Source organism: Drosophila santomea, chromosome 3R (genome assembly GCF_016746245.2).
Source record: "Drosophila santomea strain STO CAGO 1482 chromosome 3R, Prin_Dsan_1.1, whole genome shotgun sequence".
Lineage (NCBI taxonomy): Eukaryota > Metazoa > Arthropoda > Insecta > Diptera > Drosophilidae > Drosophila > Drosophila santomea.
Window position 1 is genome coordinate 21243907 of NC_053019.2, and position 21289 is coordinate 21265195.

The window sequence follows — 21289 nt, forward strand, 5'->3', positions numbered from 1 at the left end:
CAGCAGTTCGCATGAAGCTTCAATAAATCATAAAAGGAACCTTGAACCAGTTGAGCCGAACAACTCCTTTTGTCCTCAATACGCCCACACCTTGTGCCCTATTTTTTCTTATTTATTTGAGGGGGCGTGGTCGCAGCACCTGCCCCAAAGTGCAACTTAATACAAGTTTTGCGTGCGGTCAGCAAATCAGGCAGCTTTTGGCCAGTTTTCAGGACAAGGCTCTGCGATTTGCCAGCTGTCAGTCTGTTTGGCTCAAAGGCACGCAAATGGTTGGGAAAAATACTCAGTGGGTGGCATGTAAATTCATCTCGGGCGAATTTCTTGAGTCCTATTTAAGAGCTGGCAGCTCCAATTTAATGACATGCTCATAAAAATAGTTGGCTGCAGCTTAACAATAAAATACCAAATAATTGTGGGCCATAAAAGTGAAGTTGTTAATTGTTTTGTGTCCTGTGCACATCGCGTGTCCCGTTGTGTTGAAAACGAGAGAAAAGTGGGGAAAACGCGAGGAATAGCAAGGAAAACTGTGGCAGGGGATTGTGAAACATGGCTCACTTACAATGAATTGTTGCTGTTTGGCACCCGCTGGCCAAGTTTTAACGAGCAGACAGACGGCTGCTTGTCAATTTCCCCCACAACATATTTCATGGGCCAGGCAAGAAAAGTATATAAATATACTAGACAGAAATAGTTGATACAGAGCAGAAAAATATTGTCAAATTGGGCCGATACTTAACTTTTAGCTGGTCCAAAATTACTATAATATCTCAATTAATTAAGATAGCTCAAAACAAACGATTGATTTGTTTCTATAAATATATATACATATAGTAAATTTCTTGAAATATTAGAATAATTTCTATAGCAATCCTTTTTCTCCGTGCATTAACTTGGCTCGACGAATACAATGTTAAATAATTCATTTGGCCAAAGCTAAAAGTTTTGCGTGAGAATTTTGCCATATTACAGGAAGGCAGGCAGTTGTTGACGTTGCCCCGCCCACTTTTCCGCTGCCCCCGCCCACAAAGAGGGGCTGCGTGCCAAACCGGAAATGAAAACTCTCTTAATTGCCTTGAAGTATGCAATTGCTGTTGTTGTTGTTGCCGTTGAGTTAGATTTATCTGTGTACTTTATTGTTGTTCCTTCAGCAGATAATAACTGAGTAACTACAAGTTCTTCTTCGCCGAAGGGGCTTAGCGGGTTAAGGTTGGGGCGGTCAGGGGTTAAGGCTTTCGGGGGCTGAGAAAGTTCGTAAAAGTGCGGTGTCAATGAACCTAGTTGAGCAACTATAATTGCCAATTCTTGTCGAAAGCCCATCGAACTTTTTGTTTTCGTTTGTCGTTGATAACGGCGTGTTTTCTGTGGCTGCCCGGGGGCAACTTATTTGCAGCTTAAATTATTGAAAAGGTCGGGTGAGGGGTATGGGTTATATCATTAGGTTTAGTTCCTTAAGATTGCTCGCATTTTTGTGACTTCGAGTTGATTGATGGTGATTTAAAATCGCTGCTCAACGTAAAAACAAACTTTAATTGCAGCACGAACTCAGTTGTGAATCACGGTTTAGATAATTTATGTATATTTTATATAAGCTGTGTAACTATTTACCATAATTGTCATCGACCGCTGCGTAGGGGGGCGTGGCATCGTTATAGTTGCCCCCGCCCATTCCGTTGCCGTTTCCGTTTCCCATTTCGCCGGCCACCGGAACCGGAAACGCATTTGCAAAGGCCAACGTGGTGGCGGGCACATCCGGTGGCTGATCCTGCTGCTCAATGGAGGTGGCTGCGGTGCCCAGCACCGGTGCCTTGGCCAACTTTTGGGTGCTGCTGTCCACAGTGGTGGCCAGATTGAATTCAGTCTCAAGAGTTTCCCAGCCGGAACCGGTTGTTTCGGCCTCCGGATTGACTAGATCGGCCAGACTGCGATCGGAAGAGCTGGCATTGATGACCGCCGGTGACAATGGTGATGACGATGATGATGCAGTGGTCGGTGGCGGTGAAGCGGCGGTGAAGGGCGATGGCGACGATGGGGCGTTGTAGGCGTTGGTGGAATTGGTGGGCAGGGCGGTGGCACAGTGCTCCGCAATGCTGGCGAAGAGCAACAACTTCAGCATTGCTCGGAGAAGGGCGTGGTGCTGGGGGCGTGGCATTTTTAATTCGTTGTGCGTTTTGATGATCTACGTTTGATTTCACGGCTTTGTGCGTTTTTTGGTTTTTTATTCGTTCACTTATTGTGCGCTTTTGTCCCACTGTTTAGTAGGACTTGCTCTTTTTCAGTGCTTTCTCCTTTCGTTTACAACATTTTTGTGCGTTGTTTTATAGTTTGTGCTTGCTTGTGTTTTCACTACAGTTAGTTCTTAATATGTTCGGTTTAAATGATTTCCATTTTGGCACTAAAGATAATACATTAAATTAATTAAGATGACTAACTCAACGAGTAATTTCACCCATTCACTTTGTTTCGTTTCTGTCCCTATAATTCTTATATATTTTAATGTTATAACCATTTAGGTAAATATACCATAGAGCCGATTATTTTTATAGTTTTGTTATTTGATGTTTTGATTTACACTCAAATAATTTTCAGACAGCAGAGCTATCAAAGTTCGGTTTATTTGCGATGATTCACTTTTGTTGTACCCAGCCCATGTTGTAAAAGTTGCTGTTGTTGTTTTTGCTGTCTTCTGTAACACATTTTTCAAAGCGGGCCAACCCAAAAAAAATATATAAAAAAAGCAACAAAAAAATCTTAACCCGTGTTGAACCCCATCAAGCAAAAGCTATGCTTCTTTTTGTTTTGCTTTTATTTATGATAATTTATTGCATTTCTTCAATACTCCTCTGCCATTGTTTCAGTTCTCTCTCTCTCTTTCTTTTCGTCGCTCTCTCCCTCTCTTCTCTGTTCTTTGCCGCTTTTTTCGCATTTTCTTCACACTTTCCTGCGCTTTATTGTTTTCGTATCCCCATCGCAACGAAAAGAGTTCAATGGGGTTCATCCGCCGCCGAAGATGCAGCCGCATTAAACATACACTGCCCGCCATAAGTGTATAAATAGGCATATGGCCATATACACAGCAAATCTGAAGAGGCTGCCAACAAATTGGCAATGCCCACAAATGACTTTCTGACGACATGTGTGCGCCAGCTGTGGGTTAAGATGATCCAGTGGGTTATCAGGGGGTTAAGACGGCTGAGGCGCACAGAGAAGACCACAAAAAATTGCGTAAAATTAATGATTGGGCGTAGAGCAAACGCCGAAGGCGATCATCGAATGCGCTGTAGCAAAACCGAAGGAGAAATGTGGAATAACTAAACGATATCCGGAATGTAGCCAACAAATCGAATGTATACTTATTGAATCTCTGAAAATAGATCTGTTTTTAAGAAGCACTTGCTTGAAGATTCCATGAGTTAACTGCTGCTTTTAAACATAATGGATGTATGTAAATGGTTTGAAAGAACCTTTAGGATCTGCACACCTAAACGTGTGCATAGCTAACCGATCTCAATCCATAAGCCTAACCCAAGCACCATAATTTCCAGGCTCGGAACCCCAACGACACCGGATAAGTGAAACATTCCATCGCTATTCCGCTCCCCTCGCTGTCCTCATCTCGGCTGCCTTCTCCAATTGCACTGAACAAAGTGCAAATTACTGGGAGCCCGTGCTGATTCATTCAGAATTAGCCCCAGCACGCTATATTCTCGGGGTCTCCGAGTCGCTTGAACCGTACTTATACTATATCTGGTATAGTAACGCGTGGTGGTTTTGCGTTTGGCCAGCTAACCACAGCCATAGCCATAGCCACATCCACAACCACAATCGCAGCTGCTAATTAGCAGCTCATCAAATTGCCGCATGCAAAAAGTAAGCCAACGAGCCAGAGCTTTAAGTGTAGTCTTTGGCATTACACTGGGAAAAAATACAAAGAAACAGGAAACTTGAAAAGTAACGAAAAGCAGATTCCTTCATAGATGGAAGATCACCTACATTTATCATTCGAGTATATAGAGTATTCACTTCCACTATAATATGTTTAAATTTAAGACATATATGAGCTGTAATATTTGTTTCTATTATAGATTCAGAATTTTCTTTGCTACAAGAAAAGCGGCTGACTAATCTTCTGCAGTATGAGCAAGTTGTCAGTGATATTTGATATCTGTATTTTTCTCTCTGCCAGACAGACACAGATGTGCTGGTTCTGGAGTGCCACAAGTAAAAGGGCGCTTTATAAAAATAGAAACACAAAAGATTATTGAATTTGCGGCGAGGAAAAGAAAGAAAGAACGAAGGGGGAAAACCATAAAATGAAATGGTTAAACGGGTCGAAGTCGCGTCCAAAGACGCCGATTCAACCAGGAAAATTGGCCAATCAAGCTACAATTGTCGGCCATTTGTGGCCAGTAAGTGCTTAATAACGCTAAACGGGTCAAAGACTCGCAAGTGGACAACACGGATTGCCCGATTGATTCTACAGCTCTAGAATTCTACGATGATTTGCATTATCCGTCGAGCCGACAACAACTGACAGATAATTGAAAATCACTAAAAATACGGCGGGCAAAGTGGAAAAATCAATTGGCAGAAGGCAAATTGCCTGACAACTGCAGGCCAAAAGCAGTGGGAAGTCGCCTCTTCAGATTTTCTAGTGGGTTGTGTCGTATTTTTGTGTTCATAAATTCTGGACATATTGACATATTCGTGACGACATGGGCCCCGCATGATGTCCATTATTCAGTGCCCCGCCCAAAGATACAAAAACCATTCACATAATAGACAATTTGTCTGTCTTGGGTTTGGATGAAAAGTGAAAATGCCTGGAATGGGAAGTAATATCTCAGGTAACCGGAAGAAAATTTGAAAATACGTGGGCTGGAGCGTCTGTATGAGCCAACGGAAGTAGAGCTTACTACGGTTTTAGTCCGCTAAAACCAACATAAGGCGATTACTTATCAAAATGAGTGGGTTTTCATTCAGCGGACTATTCAGAGCGCCTTCCAACATAATATTCCTTCCTCTAAACAAACTGTATACAAATAGTACAAATCAAATCTCATTTCTCTAGAGTAGCGTTCCTATTCGAACCATTTCCCAATGCAATGCATTTTCCTGGAAGCACTCGCGTGCTGCAATCCCACTGCCGCCAATCCAAACAATCAAAACACCGGACTACTCCCACCTCGTAATGAGCGTGAGATTCACTGATAACCCAAATACACTTCCACTTCCACTTCCGAGGAGGAGGTGCCCCACTTGGGGATCTGTTTCTGTTTGGGATTCTGATTCAGCTGTAGTACCAGCAGTTTGTTTACCCACCGGAGGGAGCCCCCAATCGCCTCTTATGAATGGCCCACATTGTGGACGCTATGAAATAAAATCACTGTTTGTTTATACAGCCAACACTTCGAATGGCGTTAATTTGTAAGCCAAACAAGTGTGTACCTAAATGCAGTCAAGTGACGAAAAAGTAGCTGGTACGCCGGAAAAGTACACCGGGAGAAATGGAAACTACAGTATGCATGTTTGCCACAAAACTGGTAATAACTAAGACATTTTCTCATTTAAGTGGATACAATTCATTTCATTGTACTGTTGTACATTTTAAGTACTTCTTAACTGCCTGCCTCACAAAAAACCTTCATTACATTAAAAACACGATAGTTCATTGCTTTAACTATATATTTGCACTGCATTTGCTGTGATCACAATATTCCTCGCAGTGTGTCCGAAAATGTTGACAGTCATGGGCTAAGGTCAGTGCACTGGGACTGCGAAAATAGATGAAAATGCCTGAAATGAACATGCGCATATGCAGCTAGTGCCGAGAATCCGGAACCGGGAAATGGGCGGAAAACCAAGGGAAAATGGGCGCCCGTGGGATGTGCGAAAAATCAATAGAGCCGGACTCGCAGTGCACGTGCTACGGATTCGGATGCGAACTACGGTTACCCAAAGGGGGGGTTACGAATTCGCTGCAGAAAATGTGCGGCCCAGCCCCAAAAAAAAAGAAAAAAAATTCTCAGCCGGAATTGTGTCATTTAACTGTCAGCGAATTTGCGCAGTTTATAATTTTTAAAAATTTCACAGGGGTTCTTTGTTTTATGCCCCACCATCCGGTGGCTTATTGTCTCATTTTGCATCTGCTCAATATGCTAAATTGTGATATTTTCCAAGCCGAGCTTCATTCGCCGCAGACAAAGCGGCAAAATGTCAACAAAACACAGAAAAATATATTGTGAGAGAGACAGAGAGAGCCGCAGCGAGAGAGACAGAGATAGAGAGAGATACTCGTTTTTGTTGTTTTATTGATTTCTTGAAAGGTACACAAAATGCTATTCGCAACAACAGCAGCAGCAGCAGCAACAACAACAAAGGCGAACAAAGGGAGCAACAAAAACAAGAAGCTGAAGAAGAGGCAGCAGCACTAAAAATTTGGAACTATAATTCTTGTTGAACTCATTTGGGATTATATTATGGCGCTTTTCGCTTCCTTATATCTTTCTGATGTGACACAAATGTTGCTTTTATTGTTTATTTTGGGCTGCCTTCAATTGGGCAGCTTTTAACTTCATTTAACACTTTTTTTTAGCGTATCTTTGCTCGAGAGATACAAAAGTATCTGATGGATTGCCTATAGGTTTTTTACGTTCGGAAAAAAGGCGGCTGCTGCGCACAGAGAAGCCTGTTCTTCTTTTTTTCTAACCACCAACTAAACACCTGGCTTTTCATGCGATTTTCACGGTTTTCTTTCGGTTTTTCATAGGTTCCCAGTTCGCACACTGTTTAACTCATGTTTTAGTTTGTTTCACTTAGGATATTGTTTAATTTTAACAGATATTTGCCTTTTTTTGCATGGCCACAATCGGAATAAAAACCACAGCGACGAGACGACGACGGCGACTGATGATGATGACAGGGAAAGAGACGGATACATTCGCCGCGTTTGCGGCGTGCAGATGAATTCGCCGCCCAAGTGCGGCAGCTGCTTGCTAACATACACATTTTGCGGCGAAGAGAACGTGGCTTGTATAAGAGCATTTATTTTGCTCTTTTAATGTGTGTCTTGAACTCGCCACTTTTTGATCCCAGCGAGTAGGGGGAAATTCGACCTTACATCAACATTTAAAATTCCCTCGCCTTTGGCGCGCAATTTGAATTCGCTTCGCCTTCTCCAATTGCCTCGCAATAAAATGTGGCTAATTAAAAAGTATCTGCTTATCGCAGAGCTTGTTTCGATAGCAGTCGGTGGGCAAGTACACGTTATTATTGGATATTTCCCATTATCTCTGGACTTAATAGCCTGAATTGCCCTTATCGATTGTAATTAGTTTGTAGTTGCCATGAGATAAAACGTCATAACTTAGTGGGGTAAAAAAAGAAGCCAATGTCCTCATATGGTTATAAAGCACAGTATTATCAGCTTTAGTCCGCTATTTAATTTCTTTTTATAAGTATTTCTTTATATATAATATTGTAAGCATATTTTCTAACCTTTAAGCTTAAACCGCAAATTCGCTCATCCCAATTTATAGTAGCAATTTAGTTCGATACACACAATTATGTGTAATAGTTCCAAGATCATAAAATAGTTTAAATATGCAATCATAATCACTGCACTTAAAATCCGTTTAACTAACATAGTTGGTATGGAATTCCAAGCCCTTCCGCTCCAACGCCCCTTTTCATTGTGCAAGTTTCCGTCTACGGAAGATACATCATTAGGCATTAGAATGAAATTACCTGCCTATGCAGGGAACCACTTGAAAACTCATTATAACGGTAGCGGGCAACCAGCTCACACCCACCCACACGCACACACTAACACATCCACCCACTCAGCAACACCTATACAGATTCACTCGCAGTAACAAATACAGACACAGACTTTGGTAACTGGCAGTTACATCAGCCGCAAAAGTAGGCGTTGCCAAGTCGCCCCAAAGGCGTTAAAGCACTTAGATTTATGGTCCTACACGCAGACACAGCCAAAACACGCCCACACCCGAAACTCTCACACACACACATATATGAGTCCTGTGCGTATATGCATAGGAATCTATATAGGTATGTGGCATACAGCCTTTGGCAGTCCAGGACTTTGACTCGTTTTATGCATTAATACAAACTTTCACTTCGGCGCTAGTGCTTCATTTTTTTATATACTTCACTGAGAAAAAATAAGTTTGTTTAAGCACATGTTAAGGTTAAGGGTATTGTTTTGTAGCAGCAATAAATACTGTATAACGAACATATTAAACGCATTAATGCATTAAAATCGGTTCAGTAACTTTTTGTATATCTTTTATTGGTACTTTCTAAATTTTTAATTTATAATTCAGAGCTTTCGCAAAACGAATAGGTATTTTGTGCAACTTTATAAGCTGTTATATCCCACAGTGTTTCGCTTTACTGCAACCTCAAAACTTTTGCCGCTGCATTGAAGTTAAGTACTTAAAAAGTAATTTCCCCGAGCTGGCAGTGAAAAATCGTAAAAAGGATGCGCGCCTCGCGAAAATGTTAATGAAATGATTTGAATTATGCTTACGCTCGAATATAATATGTTTCTGTGCCGCCTTATTATTTGTGGCTTATTAAAAAGTTAAAAGCCAGGCGGCGAGGTGTTGCCGGGCATGACCAATAGCCAATGGCAACCGCAGCTGCTGTGTGGAAAGTGTGGCAAGTGCGGCATGGGCGGCAGGAAAAGTATGAAAAAAGCATAAAACCCATCAAAATAATGTTAATTCATTAAGTGGCAGTAACTTGGTCGGCGCCCAAGTGTAGGCTATAAAAATTTAACGCTCGGAAGGAGTCGCACGGCAGAGCCTAAGGATCCTGAGGATCCTAAGGATAAATGTATGTGGGGTGAAAGGAGCAGAAGGCTCCGGCAACGTGCACAAAATGAATGATTTTTATTTATATTTTATGGTTTTTTTTTCGGGTCCTGGTAATTAGACCAGCTTTATGCCGCACTCCGTTTTGGCCAGGTGTGTGTGTATTTTGGGGCCAACAGCAGCTCACAATAAACTGCAAAATTATGTGAATGAGTTTTCTTAACTTTTTTCCGCTCCCCTCCGAGATTTATTCGCGGCACATGGCGGACCGAAACCGAATCCCAAAAACCAAAAACCAGAAGAAACGGCTGGCGAACAAGACAACGGAGCCAGCAGACCAAATGAAATGAAACAAACAAGCAAAGTTAAATGAACAACTTTTGTGCATTATTTATCTGTAAGTGTAAAGTGTGAGCAGCAGTGAGAACAAGATGGAATGGCTGTCCCATGGTGAACGAGTCGAATGGGGAATACTGTAGGACCTGAATCTTCTTGTTAATCAGTACTTTATTAGTTAGTAAAATAAATTTCAACTTGGTTGTATTAATTAAATTTTACAATTTTTATTTTCAGAATATATATATGTCTGGAAGTATCTTACATATTTGGTAAGTCAAAATCAAACTATCTTTATCGAAATATTTCATACAAAGTTTGAAAATCTTCTCTTTACTTTAAAACATTGTTGGTTTCATATTTTTGTAAAAAAGTCCAACATACCCTGTCTGAATTAAACGAATTTGAGGGAGGGCATGATGTGGCGGTTATAAAAATCATAACCACAACTGTGGCAAAAACTCGGTTCATTTTACATGGGCCGACATTGCCTTTGGCATTTTTGCCCCCTGCCATCGACTGATTTAGAGGCCTTTGTTACTTAAATTGTGAGTGTGTGTGTTTGTGCTAGCCACTTAGTAAATATTTTATGAATTATCTGTTTTCTATTAAGATGTTTCAACAGAGAAAGCAAAACGTGGGCCGAGCGACAACCGCAAGGCCATCAAGCTTCTTCGAAATGAGCGCTATAAAATCTAATAAACATAAGTCTGTCCCTCGCAATGCACAAGTGTGTGTGTGTTAGGTATACGTATACATGTCTGTTTTGCTTGTGTGGTTTGTGGGGTTTTACGAGTTCGGGGTCCATTATGTTACCTTCTTCTGGGGCCCTTATTGATACGGTACGCCCTCGCTTTCGAGGGACGCCCTGAGGGATGCGATTTTTAATATGCATTAAAATTAATAAGAACACGTGTCGCTCTCTCGCACCCGCATCATTGTCCTTGTCGTCCTTGTTGTCGTCCTTCCGTCTTCGACGCCCTCATAATTCCATTTTATCGCGCACAAATTTTTATAGCTGCGCCGCAGGCGTCGATTTTAAATAACGCTCAGTACCCAAATCCCTCTTTCTTACGTTGATTTTGTCGCCATTTTTGTTGGTTGTTAATTTTATGCTTATGAGATAAGAAATTGTGACAAAAACGCTGGAAAATTTATGTGCAAAGCGCTCCGAGACGGTGAGCCGAATACACGGTATATGAATAAGAGATTCCCCCATGAAAGGCGATAAATGCTAAATGGAGACCCAGCTTCTTCATCAGCACTGTCATTGAAAATCCTTGTGCGGAACTGGGGCAAACAAGTTGCCAGGGGATACATTCATCCGTGTATTGTGAGTTTTGTATTTAACCATGAATACATTATCGCCGGATGGTTCTAAAAATGGGACTCAGTTAAACAACAATAAATGGTTTCAAGAGAATGTGGAGCTAAGTGGAGATAACAACACCTACGGACTTGTTTACGTTCATAAATTAAGTCTGCGTTTATTTAAAGAAATATAATATGGAGAAAAACAAAATCATAGCAAGGCATCCCTCTCGAATCACCTTGCTAACTAAAGTTGCATTTTGGAATGCAAATTCCACTGAAAGTGAAGCTTCTCCATGAGCAAACCATATTACTTGGCATTATCCTGATTTGAGCTAATGCTCGTTTGGAAACCCAACCTCCGAATGGCCTTCCGGGCAACAAATGCAGCTGACTGGCCAAGTTGAAGACCGAGCTCATGTTGCGGATGGCCAATATCCGAGTCAAGTGGGTACATGTCAAATGGACGTTGCGTTGGCAGAACCACAAAAGCAATGAAATGGAATCGCTGTGCCTCCAGCTAAGTGGGTCAATTATGTGGCCAGTCTGCTGCAAGAGAGCTCAAGTCGGGGATCGCTTAGCAACCCAACTCTTTGACAGTTTTCCTTTGGCCTGGTGGCTTGTTGGTCTGTTGGCCTGGCCTGCTGCAGCTCCCAACTGGAATCAGAGGGCGGTATTGGGCATTATTCGGTTCGATTTCGATTCGGATTCCCGGGGCAGTGGGTTAATTATTGTTTTATGATTTGTTTCGGGGCGGTGAGAGCTGATGCGAACACATCCTTTGTGTGCTGTGCCTTGGTATAAACATTGCTCATACGCCCCGCGTCCCGCTGCTTCTTCCAGCTGCTGTGCGAAAAGGTAACCAAGCGTCACAGGTGGGCGAAATGCAATTACCACGCCCACTCTAGCCCACTCTCGTCCACCCTCGCCCTCTACCCCGTTGTTTAACTAACGAACAATAAAACGAAATTGAATTTTGCGCTTTTAGCGCCAAACGCACAAAGGCAATAACTGAAACAGAGAGGTGGTGGCAAAGAAACGGGGGTGAGGTCACCGAATGCAGGATTGCACTGCGAGAAATCATGGAAACCTCTAAGGCACGTACTGGTTTTAAAAACCCCAAGCACTCTTAACTTGTTGAAATTAAATACTTATTCCTTTTTAGATACATTTTTTGAACTTTCCTATTTTCTCCCAGTGCATTGGAGTTTATGTTACTGTTAGTGCCTCACAGCTGCAGTTTGCGCTGTATTACTGCGTGCGACACCGTGTTGCAGCCACCCGTAGCATTAGGCCAATTATATGCTGCTCTTTTGACATTAAATTCGATTCAATTTATTTGGCTGTCGTACCTTTTTGGCCAGCGGCTCTTTTCCCAAAGAAAAACTCCCCGGCGCTCCGCCCTCGAAAAATGCTTCTGTTATCGTTGGTGTGGCGGGGATAATGATGATGGGGATCCTGCCGGGGCTCCTAGCTGCCTCAAAGGGTTATTGTTGTTTGCACGGAATTTAATTTCATGCTCACACACTCGGTGCAATTTGCCGGCTGCCGTTACAAAGCAGCGGAAATTATCCGCTCGGTGCCGGCGAAATATGTGAAAAATATTGCATTTAAACGTCGTCCAAGTTTTTGGGTAATTTTTAATGATTTTTTCCGGATTTTATGCCCACCCAGGGCGCCCTGTGATAATAACAAAAAGTTAACTGCGCATAAAAGTGCGAGTTATGAAATAAAAGAGCTGTCATTAAATCGCCTCAGTGGATTCAGTGCCTTTCGCCTTTTCCACATTACACTCTAGCGAATGAATGTATTTTCGAGTTCATATATATGTTTTTTTTTGAACACAACTCAACTGAAAGAACTACGTTTTAAACATCTACAAGGGGTCTTACATCGCAGTAGCCATGTTACTGGTATAAATCTTAGCTATATCTCTGGAAAACGACTGCCTGAACGTATTGTCTTGCAGGCGAGAGTAATTTGCCTGTGCAGAAGACAGAAGAAGTGTGGTTTTCGGACCACCTGTTCATTGGGTTTTCCATCAGCTGTCAGATGATCAACCCGTGTACCCAGACATATCAATTGCAGGCCGCATCAAGATTCAAGAGCTCGGGGACAGCCTGTGAAATTTATGATTTCCATTACGGAGCTGCCTGCTCCCCGAACCCCGACACTCACATGCAACGTGGGGCATGCGACATGAGACTGGTTTTCTGGGCTTTTGTTGGGGGGTGTCATTTTGGAATCAAGTGCCGAGTTGTCGAAAGAGCTGACTAAATGGCAGACAACATTGTGTACATAATGCTGGCATAATAATATTTCTGTCGCTGCAATGATCTGCATGTCAGCGTCCTCACAATGGAATCACCAGCTCCAAATCGAGGAGCACCGAGTCTGTCGAGTTTGTGGAGTCTGTGGAGCCTGTAGAGTCTGTTGAGCTGGTTGCCATTTGTCTGGGCCATTACTCACAGTAAACAATCTTCGCAAAATGTGTGCGAGGCAGCCACCACTGCCAGTTCTCCATTGCTCCAGTGCACCGCTGCAACTTCAATAAATTCCTTGGAAAAATGCAATTTTATTGAAAAATATTTGCTGCTCTCTTTGGGCTGCCTTCTCTCGGTTTATTTTGTCGGTTTTTTCTGGATTTGCGAAAGCGCAAAATGAGCAGACAAAGATAAATAGTGCTGGCGATGCACATGATCACACATAGTCGGTTGAATTTAATTAGAGAATAGAATGAGTTTCAATTACTCACATTTTTTGCTAAGACTCTGTAATAATTCACAGCTTTAGCTATCTAATTTGATATTTCCGAAACGCAATATCCTTTTCCCCTAAAATTGACAGAGCCTCAACGAATGCTTTAAATTTCCAATGTTAACAGCTTAGAGAATAAGCATATTAAAGAGTCAAGCTTGATTAGCAGGTGTGGCCAAGTTTTATGGCAATGGAGAGGCCATAAAAACAGATAAAAGAACTTGAAGAGGGAATAAAAATAAAAAGGCGATGGAGCTTAAAAGTTGGGTCAGATAAAAGGTGCAAATTAAAGGTTAAGTTTTAAATCTGTGGGGTGTGCCTTTGCCAGCAGCCAAAGTGGTTTCCATTTGGTGCGTCAGCCAAGTGTTGAGATCTGCTTCCTTTTCCATATATCCTTTATCCTTTATCCCTTATCCTTTTGCGTTTTCCCTTCGCCAGGTCTCATTTATGTCGTCAAGGTGTGTGCATGTGTGTGTAGATAATATGCCTGCGATTTCAGCACGAAACCGAGACGTATGATGATGTTGATGATGATGATGACACACGCACACCACCGCACATGGTCTAGAAGGGGCGCTGTGGCATACAGGGCGTGGCAGCGCTGGGCGTCATAAACAACAGACAAGTTGCACATGCAGTGGAGCATAACTACTCGGTTGCACAGAGCTGACGGGCGAACTACACTTGCCAAAAGGTCTGTCAAAATAGTGTTCTTAAGATCTATAATCATTGCTTAGTAGTTTTCTTTCAATAAGTTTAATGCTGATTTTATGGCTTTATAGTATGGATAATCTCTATCAGAAATAAAAACTGTCTGAAAATCTAATTTTCGAGGTTTGCTCTCTAATTTTTTCAAGTGTTTTTACGCAACTTTACGGGCCAAAGCGAAAAAGTCAGTCCAACAGCTGGGGCAGAGGGGGCCGAAGGGGAAAGGGGTTGCTGCGAGGAACAAGGAAAACAGAGGGAAAACTGGCAAAGGGAATCAGTTTGTGCATATTTTAACTCCCACAGGAAAAATTTCACAAGACAGCTACGGAAGTATGACGAACGAGAGCGGCGGCAAAATGGGAAGTGGAAAATGGAAGGTGGGGTTGTAGGGAAGAGAGGGGAGAGCGGACGAGATGTTGGCCAACAACTGTGACCAAACAATGTTGAAGCTTTGATGAACCTTAAAAGACAACAACAATGCCAGTTGCAACAGGGAATATGACAAAATATAGAAGGGATATGGCAGAGAAAGTTGGGCATATCGAAGTGTGTGCAGCTGCATGGCCAAAGGGGCGTATGAGTGTTAAAAAATCCCCACTCCGGATGAACTCAACTGGGTTGCACTGGGCTTTGCGTGCTATACACTTTTTTTTGCCTGTGTATATGTGTGTATGTGGGGGTGTTGAGGCGTCACTTTAAGCAAATGGTGATGAATGCGTTGTCGTTGGGAGTCCTCGGAGATACGAGAACATTGGCATATTTTATGCAATACTCCAGAGGACAAAGGACGAAAACGAGATGCCTGTACTCTCAATAGTTTTGAGGTTTTTCCACATGCCAACCATTTTTCAATTAATTGTCAAGAGGTTTCCGTTGAGATTGATCAACTAAAAGGTTTAGCCAGGCCAGTAACCAGTCAACAGTAACCAGCAACCAGTGACCAAAGTCAGTTAAATAAAGCCTTTGTGGCCAAGGCACAAAGCTTTCAATCTCCCTCTCTATTAATTGATAAATGCATTTGGCAACCGTCTCTAATTTGGATTTATTTTGCCCAAGTGTGTTGCAACTAGGTCCGTAAAAGAATCACAGCTGTCACATATATAATGTCGCTTGCATATTTATTATATTTTCGGAACGCATCAATTTGCAAGTGCCACGCCCCAGAAAATATACGTTGTCTGTGTCTTTTTAGTTTAAATTGTTAAAGAGCTTGTGACATTTGGATTTATCTGTGGTTTCCGGCATCCTTTTTGGACTGTCATGTTACCAGCTGGGCGAAAAAAGTTTGCTATCGTTATAATTGATTAATTAAATCTTGCAAGTTTGAGCAGGACACGCAGGACCAAACAAAGCTCAAAATGTATATGTATTAAATAAAAGTGCACAGGCAAAAAAAGGAATTCCATTGAAAAAGTAGTTTTGCAAATGTAAGAGGAGTGGATCCCATAGGTTACATTTTAAATTTGTATTTAACTCTTGCTAAACAAATGCAGTTTCAGTTTCATTAAAATGTTCCAAATTATAATGTATTTTTCTCCATGCAGTACATAGAACATCCGCATAGATATAGATTCAAATATGTGAACACACTGAGAGTTGCACATTTTGCTGGCAAAAGTTAAGCAAAAGTTGTCGCAGCTGAAAACTTTTTATAGCAAACATTTTTTGGCTGCTGTCTTTTTTTGTGTTGTTTTAACTTTACATATTTCCGTATGTACGAGTGGAATTCTCCTGCTGCTCACTTGTCATCCTGTCAATTGGCAAAACGACTGACAAGAAGCCAGCTTCTCAGAGCACTCAACCTTCAACCCCGCCCATTTGCTCATAGTCTACCACCCATCGCCCACCGCCCACTCACATCCAAGAACAGTCGACGTCGTCAGACTGATATGTCATTACTTATATGGGCACTTGAAAAGTTTCGAGTGAAATGTGCGCCAGTCGAGAGGGAAAATTGGAAAGCCATGGGCACGCGGGGGCACCGGGAAATGCCTCACAGATAACGTGGAAATTCCGTATTTGTAGATAACTCCTTTTGCCACTGGCTCTGCACGTTAAATATAATCAGATTAATAACTGTAAACACTTGTAAAGGACCTCCGCAATGGTGTGTGTAGCTTCTGGGTGGCACCAGGATGCTATAGATTGGATTTCGCCTTTTAGAGCTGAGTTATTGCAAACGGAAATCGATCCTCGGCACTCATTATAACATCACCTCTCCATATAGCCACATATACCCATATCCCCACATTCCCATATCGCCATATCCAGTTGCCAGGACTGCGATTAGTCCTGCTTCTGAAGGGCAGGATGTGGCGACTGGAGTTCGAAGCTTGATTGATTTATATTCACGTACGGATATGCCAGGCGTTCTGAAATCGAGTCCTGTTTGCAGTTAGTTGACTAAGGTGAAAAATGAGCTGGCAAATGTCCAGGAAAGTTCGTTTCACATCCTTCTATTTGCTTTGTATGATTACTCCATCTTTTGAATAGGAATGTTACCCAATGCATTATAGATGTTTTCCCTGTTTTTTCCATTTTAAAGCGTCATCCATTAAATCGTTTTGTGCATTCCGAAACACAGCGCGCTAAACTTCACTTTCATATTTAATTATGCGCCACTTTTTCCGCTCCAAATGAAATGGAATGTTTTCAAAAAATATTTCGCCTGGCTAAGCGCCTGTCACGATTTTAAAATCCCATATGAGACAAGGCTGTGGGCTGGCCACAAAGCCGAGGCGTTAAATAAACAATAAAGCCCCGCACTTAATTAATTGTGTTGTGCGGCCCGCGATTGCCATTAAATAAATATGGATTTAGATGAAAAGTATTTATTATTTTTAAGCCTGGCCGCAAAAACATGCCCAGTGAATTATGAGCTTCGAGGCTGGGAAAAAATTCAGGATATATGTCGCTGATGGGAAACTCAAACTGGGTGACAAATCCCGATGTGGTCTGGGTATATTGATAATTTTAATTAAGCGCTAATATATTTTAATTTATTATTATGATGTTGGCAGCTCGTCAGAATGTGTGTGTGTGCGTCTAAACAAATATGAGGATAGATATGAAAATTGACGTCTGCTTTTTATGTGACAGCTGCAGGAAACGGGGCGTATGAGCGACGTGATATGAACCTGTCAGAAGAGTTGAGTCTATCAAGAGCCCCGTTCTGCGGAAAGGAGGCTATTTAATTTCATGAATTATTGATGCATATTGTGTATTCTCACTCGTGGCAAGCCAATTAGGCCTGCAGCTACCTTTTTATATTGCATTTGTGTGGCTGAGCACCGATGATTTATAATTACATTCACCTGACTGAATCGAACTGCCCACTCCCACTCCCACTGCCATCCCCACTTCACCCATACTCGATTCCTGATCCCATTCCCAGTTTGCACCATTTCAATCTGCGGCTGATTTATGCGGTCGCTCAACTCTGGATTAGTTTTATTTACACGCCATTGGCTGTCCGGCTGGTGAAACTCTCTATTGGATTGCCATCGCCCATGGATGTGCAGTAGTATATATGGCTATATATGTGTGCACTCATCATGCTGCAGTTCATTTTAATTAAACCACTGACAAGTCATAGGCAAATTATTGGCTGATATATTGACATACCCGGGCATAAATTGCAGCACGCATCGACTTACCTGAAATTGGAGGAGAGAAGGGAATTTTAATTAATTAACGAGCTAAGTGTGTTGGTATTTTAATAATATTGCACCAAATAATTTGGTGATATAGTATGCTACAAGTGTAACTCAATCAAGTCAGCAATTTTCATTCGTTTTTTTCTCAGCCTGGAAGCGCAATTAAATGAACCTCAAATAAAAGTGTTAAATTCCTGCGAATGCATATTTTTATACATTTTAATAGCTTTAGGGCGAAGACCCTAGCTTATTAGAGTGGGGAGTGTTCTTATGCCATCCAATAGCATTGTGTGAAATTAAATTTCACATCCAATCAGCTGGCAAGTCCTTCTGACTGCGTTTTCCCTCTGTTGTTCCTTATCCTCGCCGGGTGATGGTGATATTTAATATTTGCCCCGCCACTTTCCCACTGTAGCTTCCGACTGCAGTGCTCTGGATAAATACGGAAAATGGGAAATAGAAAAGGGGAGAAGGAAAGGCCACGGACCCGAAGGAAAGTCGAAAGTCGATAGACGATTGAACTGAACTGAACTGAATCCCGTCGACGGCTTAGCGGCAAAATCAATGACACAATAAATATTTGTGCAGCCCTTAACAGTCGAGTGTTTAACAAGACGAAGTCTGAATGTTCCTATATATATATCTATATACTTATAAACTTGTATAGATGGAAACTTGAATAAATAGAAAACTTTCGCTTGAAGATTGAGGCCAGAAAGTGTATGTCTCATATTTTTTAAAGTGCTCACATGGAAAGTAAAACCAAAAAATAAGTGGGTAAGCTCACGTTGACAGCAAACTACTATTTAAGCTTAAGCACGACCTTATAAAACGAGTTTTTATTTTAATTGAGTTTTAAGAAAGGAAAGCAATTTGAGTGGTTTTCAATTCATTTAAAGCTTAACATTTTACCACATAGCCTTAATCCAACATTCGGAAATTGGAAAAGTGAAATTTTAAAAGTTTTGCCTCAGATGCAAAAATGCGTTTTAAGGATATATTATTTTGTGACTTTTAAATTTGCTGATTGGCTAAATAATCCCAGCCATATTTCAATGCTTAAAACGATGCTTCAAGGGAAATGGGCAGATCCCATTTCTTCACTTTTTGTCTCTTTGCATTTAAGTAGGCCATCGAAAGTGTCGATATACGAATGTGTGGCACTGTAGCGCGCATGTTTATTGCACTTTGGGGAATTTACCAGCAGAAACACGACCCAACTCAACCCAATTCGGGTGAAACCAGCTCGGCTTGGGCCGCTTAATGTGGCAGAAAAATGTGTAAATTTACGTCGAAGGGAGCTCTGAAGTTTTGCCGCCTGCCTGGGTATTTCACTTCTCCTTTTTTTTTTTTGGGGTCTAGGTTTGAGTCTGTCCCCAAGTAAATTGAAAAATGTAGCTCACTGGGCGGTGTGGCAAAAGTGTGGCAAGTGAAATAAAAATGGCAAATGGCCAGAGAGATATAAGCAATGAGCTACCGGATTACATGAAACTACATAGCTTGTGTGTGGGGTCTGAGGTCTGACATGTTGGGGGTTCTAAATTATTTTCCTGCCAACTTTATCAACGCGAAAAATCAAGATGCATTCGACGCGGGTGGAACGCATCCTTGTGCTGAAGGGAGAAAAAAAAAACAAGGGAAAAAAGTATATTTTGATGGCAGCATAAAATGCATTGCAATGTTGCAAGCGCTCAGGAGAAATCATAACAAATCGTGGCCAAAAAGGCAATGTAATAACTCAGCTGTCGTCTCATTGTATTCTGATTTTTATTGCTCATCACGGAGGAGTTTCTGTTCGGTTCTGTTCTGTTCGGTTCGGTATCTGGATCTGGATCTGAATCTGGATCTTTTATTTGTTTTGCTCTGTTTGTTTTACTGAATGTTTGTATAGTTTTTTTTTTCCCCGGTTTTTGGGAATTTTTGCAGGAAAGCCACTGCATGGTTATCCATCTCCTTCTACGGAAATCACAAATATCATATGCGAGAAATCAGAGAACGTTGTTTATGTGATTTATGCGCTAGTGCGCAAAAAGGGAGAAAAGTTCGTAGTTTCGGTTTAAAAGCGCTTCAACAATGTGGCAAATGAAATGCACACGAAATTCAAACAGACAAGTGGGGGCGAGGCTTGGAGTGAATTGGGAAAATGGCAAAATGGGGTTTCCCTGCCACATTTTGCTGCACTGGGGGCACGTTACTAGCGTTTTCATAAATAAACACGCAATTGTGGCATTGGGAATTTCCGTAAGATACTTTTTTGGGGGCGAGCCTTTTTACTTCTTTACTTTTTTTCCCCCAAAAATAAATCGGGTCGATGAGGCAGTCAGGCAACAATTATAATTTAATTGCAATTTTTTGTTGCCCGGTAACATTTCTGTCAATCAGCGGCGTGCAGGCCGCACCAGTACCCAAAGTTTTTCAATTTTGGAGCAACAAATAGCCAACAATTGCTGTTTATACATACACACAGGCAGGTTCAGAGGCAGTGGCACAGGCTCTGTCCCCACGATTCAATCAATACGAAACACAATTGGTCCATTCACACGCCCATTTCCCTCAGAATCTTTGCACAGAAAAAATGCCAAGGGGAGGAAACTGCGAATGGACGACGGATGGCCATTCAGCTCAGTTCGGCCAACTTTAGCTAACAAAAAATTAATTTAAAAACTTATTTCAATACCAAATTGTGCCCAACGCAGTAGGACTGAGTTCCCTCAAAAATGGAGGGCAGTGGTGGAGGGTGTAACATTTTAATAAGATTGAAATGAAAACGTTGTAACAGTTCGGCAGTGTCCAAAAAATCGAAGAAGCGGCCTGATTTGCTTTTTATACTCTCGCTGCTTTTTGTGTTTGATGCTCGATTATAAAGTCGTTTAAGGGTCATGAAACTCAACATCGAACGACATCGAATCAATTTTCATTCCGGCATTCTATAATAAAAATTTAACTTTTCATCGAGCCATTTGTTTGTGTATTTTACATATTTTGTCAGCACTTATGCGAAGGTTAATAAAATTGTTTGCACTTTTGCTTTGTCAATATAATTTCTGATTTTTGTTTTTGTTTCTCAACACAAACCAATTTTTTTTTTTATTTCATGTGTGGTGCACGGAATTTGTTTTAATTACGACTGAATTGTTTGGATTGCGCTCCAAGCGAAAATATCCATTATAAAATATTATATGTACGAGTTTTTTAACTTCAGTCTGTAATAATGAAGTGCTTTGAACTGGGCAGCGAATTTACAGACTAATTATTTGGATTTAGTAAACAATTATAAGCAATAAAAAGCTATTGCATCATACAATCGATCATAACTAACAACTCATTGCGGCATAAGTCCCAAAAGAATGTGTGATGTTATAAATTTGTTACAAGGATGTCGAATCAACGAAAATCCTTTTCCCATATATAGATTTTTATTTTCCTCTAGCCAGAGTAACTAATTCGACAGCAGAGAAAACTGCAGCTGTATAGAAAGTGCAACATTTGTTACACATCCAATAGAGCAGCTCCTTGAATAAGGCGTCGCTTAAGGACCTTCGAGCGTAAAAAAAGTGGAGCGGAGAAGGATGTTAGAGCATGCCACATGCCCCCAAAGTATTACGACACAAAAATGGCATTGCTGCGGGGGCGTGACACATAAAAAGCAAGCAAAACCCGCTGCCAAACCAAACAAAATACACAAAA

The 21289-nt window shown here is 41.5% G+C and overlaps 2 protein-coding genes across 7 annotated transcripts in view; one reads left to right on the forward strand and one right to left on the reverse strand.

Moving 5' to 3' along the window:
- Positions 1-21289, forward strand: part of LOC120452046 (uncharacterized protein C2orf42 homolog) — a 138672-nt gene that overhangs the window by 25760 nt on the left and 91623 nt on the right. The window contains exons 5-6 of one of the 4 annotated variants that reach the window (XM_039636106.2): positions 9408-9442; positions 13677-13778. The gene's annotated coding sequence lies outside the window, so the exon portion shown is untranslated. Of the gene's footprint in view, positions 1-6883; positions 6902-8400; positions 8454-9407; positions 9443-13676; positions 13779-21289 lie in introns of those variants that run through there. The other 3 variants (XR_005616433.2, XM_039636105.1, XM_039636108.1) reach the window with 3 other exon arrangements.
- Positions 1-21289, reverse strand: part of LOC120452045 (tyrosine-protein phosphatase 99A) — a 103272-nt gene that overhangs the window by 21923 nt on the left and 60060 nt on the right. Inside the window, exon 1 of one of the 3 annotated variants that reach the window (XM_039636099.1) lies at positions 1606-2381. The exons of the other annotated variants lie outside the window; for them this stretch is intronic. Coding sequence (XP_039492033.1) covers positions 1606-2149 — 544 coding nt within the window. The 5' untranslated portion in view covers positions 2150-2381. Of the gene's footprint in view, positions 1-1605; positions 2382-21289 lie in introns of those variants that run through there. 3 annotated transcript variants of the gene reach the window in all.